Source organism: Camelus ferus, chromosome 3 (genome assembly GCF_009834535.1).
Source record: "Camelus ferus isolate YT-003-E chromosome 3, BCGSAC_Cfer_1.0, whole genome shotgun sequence".
Taxonomy (NCBI): Eukaryota; Metazoa; Chordata; class Mammalia; order Artiodactyla; family Camelidae; genus Camelus; species Camelus ferus.
Genome location: NC_045698.1, coordinates 52,673,141 through 52,685,167, shown reverse-complemented (window position 1 = coordinate 52,685,167; position 12,027 = coordinate 52,673,141). Strand labels below are relative to the sequence as shown.

At 35.1% G+C, this 12,027-nt stretch overlaps 1 protein-coding gene and 1 long non-coding RNA gene across 2 annotated transcripts in view; one reads left to right on the top strand and one right to left on the bottom strand.

Annotated features, from left to right (window-relative positions):
• The window catches only part of JMY (junction mediating and regulatory protein, p53 cofactor), a 62,026-nt gene that overhangs the window by 32,125 nt on the left and 17,874 nt on the right, over positions 1-12,027 (bottom strand). Inside the window, 1 exon segment of the mRNA XM_032474961.1 lies at positions 7,144-7,317. Coding sequence (XP_032330852.1) covers positions 7,144-7,317 — 174 coding nt within the window.
• LOC116661980 lies at positions 5,365-11,444 on the top strand. Its single transcript, XR_004317943.1, has 3 exons — positions 5,365-5,375; positions 6,412-6,414; positions 11,130-11,444. It is a non-coding gene; the product is annotated as an uncharacterized LOC116661980 (long non-coding RNA).

Here is a 12,027-nt window from a genome sequence, read left to right as displayed (position 1 = left end):
GCAAAAGGCATGCTGTAGATAAGAGTTCATCTGAGCCAAAGCCTAGAGGCAAGTAAGTTCAACGTATGGTAAAGGACAGAGCAGTCCAGCCTAGCAGAGTTTACGTAAAACAGATGAAAGTAGTGGGAGGAAGGACTAGAAAAGTAGGTTATGATCACTATGAGGAGGCTGTGGAGTTGGTACTTAGTATGACAGGCAAATGGAAACCACTATGGGATTCTTAGCAGTAATAAGCGGTAGACTTGAGTTTATATTTAAAGGTTCTAAAAGACTTGTCTTCTGTAACAAAACCATCAAGGTATGCGCTTTCTTTTGCGGTGATTACCTCTGATTTTAAAGTTAAAAAGCAAAAGATTAGTATTCACGAGTATGAAAAAGAAACTTAACGAACTGATCACTACAGTAAAAAATTTAATTCTTACTCAGCATGTTATGCATGATTGAAGCCCTTTTCAATGACATGATTAAACTTTGTATCCTTTAAAGAACTTGTATGTTTATTGTACCTAAGACCATAAGCTAGGTCACTTAGGTTTTTTTCCTGAAGTCTAAAAATATATGTAGATTCTACCAGCTCCAAGTTTAACCTTCTGCCCTGTGATTCTAGGGTTCAGGCCCTGAAAACCCTATTTAGCCTTTGCCAATAGGAAGGGTTGGAGGAGCTTTCAGAGTTGAAGGAGAAGATCTAAATCATTGTACTTTCCTGACTTTCCTGTTTGCTGTTCCTGTGACCATCATCCCAGATTTGCTTCTTCATCCAGGCATCTGCAATGCCTTCTTGAAGGAGCTAACAGAATCCAGTTTGCAGTTTTCAACCTTTGCAGAATTGGCCTCATCATGTGTCCAAGACAAACCAGCACCAGGGTACCAGTGCCCTATGCTCAGAGATCTGGTTCTCTCCATTGAGATCTGACATACCAGCACTAGGAGAGCAATGTCCTCTCTCTCAGAGGTCAGCTCCACAGGACCTATCCTTTAATAATTACCACCTCTTCTTTTTGTAACCTCCAATCCTAGGAGTGGTGGCTGCTTTTGCAATTAACTCTGATGCCTTCTTATCTATCTCATTAACGTTATATCTACTTCTTTGTATTGAATTTCCTCTGCTGAAATAGCTGGTTTGATTTTCCAATCAGACCCAACAGACACAATCGTTGAACAGAAATGTAATAAACAGAACAAGCAGTGCTCAAAATTAAAACATCTAAACTCAGATGATGAAGACAGAAATCCTCTTCACTCACACAGTTAAACACTAAAGTGAGAAAACTTGCATTATGGCTTTTTTGAGGAGAAAAAAATATAAAAACCTGGTGGTAATTATCTGGAGATAATGTGTACTGTGTTGGATTATCTTTACCTTCATTGTATGTGTATTCAAATATACGCAAACATTCTATGCTCTTTAAATGCTGTTTTTTAACTGACTTCTGAAACTCAGTAACTAATGCCGCTTGAAAACGTGATTATAGTTTATTGCACCTAAGACATTAAGCTAGGATACTAAGTTCTTTTCCTAACTTGGCAAATCTGAAGATGTACAGCCTTGGTCAGCTGGATCATGTGCTAAAAACAATGACACCTCTGTTTTCAATTTCAAGGCTAGAAAGAAAACAGTGCCTGTTTTTAATATGGAAAAAAGTATGTGTCAGTTTAGGTAGCTAGGATAGTGAGACTAGTTTATAAACAAATTTCTTGGCATGGAATTACTTATTATAAAGCACATCACTAGCTTGGATACTTAGTTTTATATGAGAAGCTTAAATGTTACTTCTGAGTATTGTTAAGATAGTACTGAAGAGAAAAAAATAAACAATTCCTATTTTTAGGTAGAACAAAAGCCATGAAGACTATCAGCAGGCCAATTCACTACCTAACCCTGACTCACTGAGAAACCAGGTTTAAAAATCTAGAAAGGACCATCTAGTTAAAATCTCATTTAACTGGGGCCCAAGGAGAATGTAACTGAATTCAGTGTGCTCCATCCCTTAGCTGTTTCAAATTTTATTAGATATGTGGTTCTCAAACTTTTGTGTATATCACAATTACTTGAAGACTTGTTAAAATACAGATTGCTGAGCTCCCTGGTTTCAATAAAGGAGATCTGAGGTTAGGCTTAAGAATCTGTATTTCCAACAAGGTGCTAGGCAATACCGATGCTACTCATCTGGGGGTCACATTTTTAAGAATCAGCATATTAGACTTAGAGCCTGGGAGCTCCCTAAAGGGATGCATATTTCAGGAAGACCTCTAGGCCTAAAATAATGCTGGTTATGGAGGAGCTACTTAATGCTTATACATGAGGCAGAGGGTTAATAAAAAATCTTTATTCCATTTGTATAAAGATAATGAGGCTATATTAAGAAATATTTAATATAAAATATGTAATAAATGTATTGAGCATTGTTATTATAAAATGTTACACACTTGAGATGCCAGGTTAACTTCTTTCCTACTATACTTTAGTATCTAGGTTAAATGAAACCACTGGAAATTAAATTCTTTTTTAAGAGTCTAAAGAATAAAAGTCAGATTCCATAGAATGATATAGCATTCTAGTCCCTGACCATCATTTCCCTTCATCTCCTACAAATCCTTAGACCCAAGCCATACTAAACCAACAGCAGGCTTTACAGTCAAGTAACATGTCTTTCAATCCCAGCCATGCTGGTTATTGGCCTCCATGATGATGCTGGGTTGATGATTCAGTGATGTTTAAATAATTAACTGTGACTAAAAGCCCAACTGTTATGCCTGTTCACTATACTATTCCTTTTTTTAATATATATATATCTGGAATAAATCCATTCTCTAACACAGACATACATACTCACTTCCTACTGAATTCTTAATTCTTCAATGGTGAAACTCAATTAATCCCTTTTTCCATGTATCTTCAGGCAATGTTGATCACCTCACTTTGCTTGTCTCTACATAAACTTATACATACTTATTTATTTTTCTTTAAAAAAAGAACATCTGAGTCATAATTTACATACAATATAATGTACCTGTTTAAGAGCAAATTTTGACAAATTTATATACCCATGTTAACAGCCACTATAATCAAGATTTGGAGCATATCAATCTCCCCCCAAAAGATTCTGTTACACCTGCTTCCTCTGAACCAATCTCCCCGGTCCCACCCCAGGCAACAACTGTTTAAAACAATCATTTCTAGAATTTCATGTAAATGGAGGCACACAGTTTACACTCTGGAATCTTTTACTCAGGGCAAAGTTTTGTAAGCTATTTATTAGGGTTTAATTTACATATATCATCAAGTGAATCTATCTGAAGTGCTAGATTTGATGATTTCTGAAAGCTGTGTATGTCCAAAAAACCCACCACTACAATCAAGATACAAAAAATTTGTCACCTCCAAAACATTCCTCGCCCTCCTTTGCCATCCACCTCTTCACACAGTACATACTCTCCTGTATGTGGCTTCTTCAGCTTAGCTTGACTTTGAGATGTGTCTGTTGTTGTGTCTATCAATAGTTAATTCCTTTGCATTGTTGAATATTATTCTATTATACGGAAATACCGTGTTTAGTTTATCCATTCACTTGTTGAAGTTATTTGGGTTGTTCCAGTTTGGGGCTACCGTGAATAATGCTGGAGCAAATACTGGTATATAAGTCTTTTTTGTGAATAGATGTTTTTGCTTCTCTTGTGTAAAGAATGAGGGGTCAAAGAGCTGAGTTTGTGAGGTTGTAAAGTTGACCCTTCAACAACTTGGGTTTGAACTTCAGGGGTCCACTTACAGGCAGATTTTTTTTCTATAAATACTACAATGCTACACGATCCACTGTTGGCTCAATCCATGGATGTGGAACCATGGATTTGGAAAGCCTCTTTGGGACTCAAGCATCTGAGGATTTGGGTATCTATAGTGGGTCCTGGAACCAATGCCTCAGGCTGTTCAAAGGTCAACTGTGTATGTTTAACTTTTGAAGAAACTGCAAAACTATTTCCCAAAATGGCTGTACCACTTTAAAATCCTGTAAGGAATGTATGTGAGATTTCCAGTTACTTTACAACCTCACTAGCCCTTGTGAGGGCCAGAATTGTTTTTATACTCACTCTAATGGGTATGTGATAGTACCTCATTATGTTATCAATTTGGATTTCCCAGATGACTATGTTGAGCATCTCTGCATGTACTTATCAATTTTTTTTTTGTCTTTCTAAATATTTAGCTCATTTTTTTTAAATTTTGAGGTTTTATCTTACTGAGTTGTCCAGTTCCTTTTTCAAATGTATTACAAGTTACTTTCTTTCAGTCTCTGGCTTGCCTTCTCATTTTCTTAATATTTCAAAGAGCAAAAGTATTCATTTTAGCAAGGTCCAATTTATCAAAATTTTTTAAGTTTATGGCTCAAGTATTCTGCATCCTATTAAAAAATTATTTTTTGCCTTTCCTTCCTAAAGACTGTAAAAACCTTCTCCTATGTTTTCATCTAAAAGTTTTATAGTATGAGCTTTATTGTTTAGGTCAAAGATGCATTTCAAATTAACTGTCTATGGTATAAGATAAGAAAGACTGAGGTTCACTTTTTCTCTGTGGATATCCAGTTCTAGTACCATTTGTTGTAAAGACTTCTTTTCCCCCACTGAACTGCCCTGTCACCTATGTGGAAAGCTAACTGACTATATAATCAGATCTATTTCTGGGTCATTCATTTACATGTCTATCCTATACTATTACCACATCACCTGGCTTTCTCTAGCTATTTTACAGCCAGCTGGTCAGTTTAAAAACAAAAACAAAAACACACAAATCCTACTGGACTTTAATTTGAATCTACAGATCAAATGAGAACTGACATCTGAACATTAAATCTTCTAATCTATTAACACAGTCTGTTTCTCCATTTATTTAGATATGTTTTAATTTCTCTCAGTGAAGTTTTCCAATTTCTCAGTATACAGGACTTACATATAGTTTGTAAAATGTATCCCTAAACATTTCATGTTGATGCAAATGTTAATGGCATTCTTTAAAATTTTGATTTTCATTTATAGAAGACAGAAAACACAACTACTTTTTAATACTGACCTTGTAGCTAAACTTGGATTATTCCCACTAGCTTTTTTAGATTCTTTTTTTAAACACGTGTGCTCACGTGATCTACAAATACAGAAAGCTTCAGTTTGTTTTTTCTAATTTATATATGCATTTTTTCTTGTCTTATTGGACTGGCTACAAACTCCAGAGAAACACTGAATTAAAAAGTGTTGAGAACAGACAATCTTGCCTTGTTACCAATCTTAGTAGGGGAAGAATTCAGTCGTTCACCATCATGTATGATGTTAGATAGGCTTTCCATATACACACTTTATCAGGTCAAGGAAATTCCCCGCTCTTCCTAGTTTACTGAGGTTTTATCATGGATGGGGACTGAACTTTTTATCAAATGCATTATTGGACCCACAGATACATACTGATTTTTTCCTTTATTGATAATACAGTGAGTTACATTGATTGGTTTTTGTAATGTTAAACAAACCTTCCCTTTCTGAGATAAACCCTAATCACAGTATACTACTGAATCCTATTTTTTCAGTATTATGTTAAGGATTATTTCATCTACATTCATGAGGGATATTTATCAGTAGTTTTCTTTTTTCCTGTAATGTCTTTGATTTGAATAATGCTAGCCTCAAAAGTGAGTTGCAAAGTGTTTCCTCCTTTAAATCTTCCTGTTATCCTTCATCTGGCCTTGTAGTTTTCTCTGTGAGAAGGTTTTAAATTACGAATTCAACTTTGTTAATATGTAGCTATCAACATTTTTCTGTTTTTTTCCTTGAATCTATTTCGACAATTTGTATTTCTAAGGAATGTGACCATTTCATCTAAGTTGTAGAATTTTTTGTCACAAACTTGTTCATTCTCTCTTACTAGTTCATCATCATAGTTGATGGGCACTTGAGGGGCAATGCAGTAAAATACCATTTTTACCATTGAAAATGTTATTTAAAAAACATGCTGTCTTTTCCCCCTCCCCTATACTTTACTTCCCAGGGAAAAATGGAGTAATAAGTGATGCTAGTGGCTAATACAGCCTGACAGGGAGGTTCAAATGCTCAATACAAACCAAGATGTTAATTAATATGAAAGCAAAAATGCACACAATACTGAGCTGTATAGATTATGTCTGCTAAACAGTACAGCCTAGAAGTAGATGGGGCCTCCATGTCATCCAGTTCATCCCCAGCCTTCCAGTCAAGTTTTCAATGGACAAACATATATACTTCATTTTTAAAAATTGGAGGAAACTATAGTGTCTAAAAATTCTTAGTTACTAGTTACCATTTAAACCAAAATGCCAATATTATAAAATTGACTTAACAAATCAGTATTTTTCAAAACTATTAATAAAGGAGAGTATGTCAATCATGTGACAGTCTGTGTTGCTCTATATCTTGATTCATTAGTAAAGGGGAAAAAGACACAGAGACATGCTTTACCATGTCATAATTTTTCAAATATACTACTCATCCTTGCCCCCAAGTATAAAGTTCTCAGAATAATTACTAATGATCCAACCTAACCCATTATGCAAAAACAATTTTTTAAATATCCTAGTTCAGCAATGTTTCCACGTGAATTAAACCTAGCAACACTGATTTGAGAGGTCAGCTATAAAATCAAACCCTTTAACACTCACCTCAAAAATTGTAATATATACTTTACACATGAAAATTAAATGTCATGAAAATTTTAAAGCTCTACCATTAAAGCCTTGTAACTTTCAAAACAAGGTCTTCCCAAAACAAATGTTCCCAAAACTCCTGCTAAAGAAGTCTAAGATTAGACAGTACCCAAAACATTAAAAGAGAGACAGGAGTGGGGGGGGGGGGAAGTACAGGAAAAGGGGAAACTAGGGGATCTCAACATATTTACAAACTTTTTTTCTAGGCTGTTCTCAACCCTCCCTACTCAGCAGAGTCACCTTTTCAGATGCTTTTAAAATGAGGTGTTCAGGCTCCACATAACCCAAAACTACCAAACTAGAGTCTTTAGGGACAATGGACCATATATCTATATTTTTCAAAAGCTCCTTTACTAATTAAAATGCACAGCCATCCTGAGAACTGTGAAACAGGAAGGTTACTATTTAGATTTTAAACAAATACCTTGATCTGCTGTCTCCGTAGCATGGCAAGTTCTCGCATGTCTCGGAATGGCTGTAGTAAATACTGATAGAGTTCGGTTGTGGCTTCTGCAAGACTGCTGTAGGCTTCATCCTCCATCTGATACAAGTCCAGAAGCTCTACCATGCTCTCTGTATTCTTGTGCTTATCCAAGAGCTGTGGAACAAGAAAGTTTCACTACAAAGAAATCCAATTGTAATAGCCTATAAATACTTGCTAACTGCCTAGCATCTCATCAGGACCTTGGAACCCTAAAACACAGAATTAAGAGAGAATGAGAAGCACCAATTGCTTTCATCACTCATCTCCATGCCTTAGATCTTTTACTACAAGACCACTGTCTGGAATATCCTTTTCTAACTACTACTGTTACCATACTATTCCAGGTTCTCTGTAATTTTCTGGAACTCAGTACTATCTGCCTTTCCTTAACTCTAAAAATTTTTCCTCAGCATCTAATAGCTTTCTCCATATTTATATAAAAAAATTTTCACTGCTAATCTACAAAGTAGTTATCAACTCTTGCCTTTATTATTTTATTAGTAATTTATTTGTTAGTAATTTATTTTATTTATTAGTAATTTCCCCAAACCTTCTTGCCATTCCTTTCCCCCTCCAAGTTTGGAACATCTGACTTATGACTTCAAAAATCTAGGTGAAAACACTCTCAACATACCGAAGAGTTTAAGACTGACTATAATTGATGTTTATAACTTTCTTACTTGACATTCCTTGGTACTCATGTGTGTATGTTTATATATAGATATCATTCATTTCTCAACAAACATAGACTGTGCATTTTAATACATGTTAGGCACTGGGCATACAAAAATATGCTTCCTTTCTTCATGGAGTTTACCATGTAGTAAATAAACACACTAAATAAAGTTTTAAAAAAATTACAAACTATGATAAATGTTATGAAAATTATTAAATTTTAAAAAGTAAAGAATAAAAGTAACACACCAAAACAATGGATCCCATGATTTCTCAGGAATATGAGGTGAGGAGATGGTGAGAAACCATGACCTAGTTGTTCAGGGTAGGTTAGAGAGAAAAGGCTATCCATGGAAACTTAAGATAAATTTCAAAGAACCTCTCAATGAATCATGTAGCAAAGCACTATTTTATGTACTTCTTGGTGTCCACTGACTTGGTCATACTTTCATCTCCTCAAAGACAGAAAATTCTGCTATTCTTTCTCAGACATAAAGTTTCCACTACTTGGGGAGGGTACAGCTCAGTGGTAGAGCACATGCTTAGCATACATGAGGTCCTGGGTTTGATCCCCAGAACCTCCATTAAAATAAACAAACCTAATTACCTCACCGTCCAAAAAAATTAAAAATTAAAATAAATTTAAAAATGTTTAAAGAAGGAAAAAAACAAAATAAATAATAAAAAATAAAGTTTCCACTAATAACTTCCCTCCCAACTTCTTGCTTTACCATATTGTTGTACATATTACAACTGACCTTTGAACAACTATAATATGCGGTTAGGGGCCCTGCCTAGTCAAAAATCAGAATATAACTTTACAGACTACCCTCCTTCCCAATCTACAGTTCTGCATACAAGTATTCAAAAACTGAAATACATAGGTATAAATCTAATTATGCACAGGATCTAAAGGAAAAGTACACAACTGTGATGAAAGAAATCAAAGACCTAAATTAAATGGAGATACATGGAGTGGAAAACTCACTACTGTCAAGATGTCAGTTCTTCCCACCTTGATCTATAGAATCAATGCAATGCCGTTTAAAATCTGAGCAAGTTATTTTGTGGATATCAACAGATTCTAAAATTTGTATGGAAAGGCAAAAGACCCAGAATAGCCAACACAATATTGAAGAACGAAGTCAGAAGACTGACACTCCCCATTCAATTTCATTAGTTACTATAAAGCTACAGTAATCAAGACAGTGTGGTATTGGATAAAAGAACAGATTAATGGAATAGAGTCCAAAAATAAACCCACACAAATAGTCAAGGAATCTTTTGACAAAAGAGCAAAGGCAATTCAATGCAGAAATCACTTTTCAACATATGGTGCTGGAACAAATGGAGAAGGAAGGAAGGGAGAAAGGAAGGGAGGGAAGGAGGGAGGAAGGAAGGGAAATCTACAGAGACCTTAAATCTTTCACAAAAATAAACTCAAAATGGATCATAGATCTAAATGTAAGATACAAAGCTATAAAACTATAAGATAAAAATATAGAAGAAAATCTACATAACTGTGCTTTTGGTAAAGTGGACTTTGTTAAAATTAATAACCTCTGATCTACAAAGGATACTATATCAAGAGAATGAAAAGACAAGAGTAGGAGAAAATACTTGCAAAACAGTTTTTATAAAGCACTATTTTGCAAAATACACAAACTCCTAAAACTCAGTAAGAAAACACAATTTTAAAATGGGCAAAAAAAAAAAAAAAAAAAGCCTGGAAAAGACCACTCAGAAAAAGATATACAGATAGCAAGTAAGCATAGAAGGAGATGCTCAACATCCTACCGTCATTTGGGAACTGCAATTAAAATGATGAGCTACCACTACACACAACACCAAATACTCATGAGGATGTGGAACCACCAGAACTCCCACTGCTGCTGGTGGAAATGTATTCTGACACACTGTTGTAAGGCACATACAAATTAAGGATTAGACATCTCTTCAGAGAATTAACCTTTTTATTATGTAATGCTCCTCTTTATGCCTGATACATTTCCTTGCTCAAAAGTCTGCTTTGTCTGAAATTAATATAGCTACTCCAACTTTCTTTTGATTTGTATTAGTAACGTGTATCTTTCTTATAAAACTAAATATATTCTTAACATATAATCCAGAAATCACACTTTTTCATATTTACTCAAATGAGTTGAAAATCTTATGTCCAAACAAAAACCTGCACATGAGTATTACAGGAGCTTTATTCATAACTGCCAAAACCTGAAAGCAACCAAGATGTCCTTCAATAGGTAAATGGATAAACAAACTATGGTACATTCATACAATGGACTATTTAGCAATTAAGAAAAGTGAGAAGTGAAACCAATCTGAAAAAACTATGTACTCTATGGTTCCAACTATGACATTTTGGAAAAGGCAAAATATGGACACTAATAAAAATCAGTGGTTGCAGCAACTGGAGAGAGGTGTCACACTCTAATGAATATATGGAATATAGGGGATTTCTAAAGCAGTGAAATTGTTCTGCATGATACTGTAATGGTGGATATATGACATCCATTTGTTAAAGTCTAGAAAACTGTACAACACAAAGAGTGAATTCTAGTGTAGCCTATGGACTCTAAATGATCATAATATATCAACACTGGATTATCAACTGTACCAAATGTACCACACCAATACAAGATGTTAACAACAGGGGAGACTCTGGACAAGAGAGAAAGAGTAAATGGGAACTCTGTATTTTCTGCTCAATTTCTCTGTAAACCTGAAAGTGATAAGACAGTTATTAATTTTTAAAGTGAAGATACAAACCTATTTAAAGACACAGTTTTGTATTTCACTGTGTTTTTAAAATATAACCAAAAATGATTAAAAATAAATTCACAGTAACCAATTAACACTGATTTTCATCCCTGCTAAGCCCTATTGTTTTAAGGGGATCAGACCAATGTCTTTCTGCTTTGTTAACAAGTATTTTTTGGTAGGTTGGTTTTGTTTTTTTGTTTTTCGTTTTTAATAGAGGTCAACTTGAACAAAAAAGAATCAATTCAGACATCAGTCATATTAACAACTGATAACACATAAATTATTTACAGATGTGGACAGAAGTCCAGACCAAGTGGAATCTTGCTTTATGCTAAAAGCAAAGAGATGCCATTAAAGGTTTTTTTGTTTTGTTTTTCCTTCAAAGACCTCACTGGTTCCAGGGAGGAATATAGTCTCCCAAGGAAGAGAATCTTGACCAGTACTCTGAAGGATAAAAAGGGATAAACTAGGCAAGGTGTAAAGGGAAGATTGGGTCAGAAAGAATGGCATGTCCCTAGCTATCATAAAATAAGGTTAACAAACTGGAGTAGAGAGAGCATGGGAACATAATGAAAGACAATTCTAGAGACACTAACAGACATGGTGGCCCTAACTTATACTACAATGTCTGAGAACCGATTGGAAGGGGCACCAGAGTGGATGCATATATCAGTTCATAGTCTCCTGTGTCAGTCCATGACAAGTTGGTGGTAAGCTTAGACTGGAGGAAGAGAAAAGCACACATTCAAGAAATGCTTTGGAGATAAAATCAACAGGACTTGGTGAACGACTGGATTTTTCCCTTTACCCTAAAGTTTTTGGTATTCATTGATACAAAGAACACAAGAATAGAAACAGGTTTTTAGAAGCAAAGATCACGGATTCAGAGACACTGCATCCAAACTGCATTTTAGATATCCATGAAGAGAGGTCATGTAGGGAATGCAAAATGTCCAAGATAGATCCTACCTTTAAGTCTACAATCTAACTAGGGAAACAAACCAACAGACATATAAGTAAAATACTGATTGTAAAAGTTTAGAGAAAAGTTGGTTCAGAGTGGGCTAAAGCACTTGAAAAAGATGTTCTAAAGCTAGGATTTGAGCTGGGTCTTAAAAGGATGGGAAGTGCTAGACAGGTGAAGGAGAGCAACCCAATCTTGAGAAATCACATGAATAAAAGTATCACAGATAAGCAATCTGGATGGGAGGAAGGGGGTGGCAATTTCCATCATGCCCCCTGAAGTAGAGGGTATGCCCTAGTGAGCAGGGTATCACATTGGTTCTGTAACTGCAGCACATTCTAATGAGTGAAACCATCTATGGAGCAGAAAGAAAGATGCATTTGATCAATGTGACCAGTTTAATT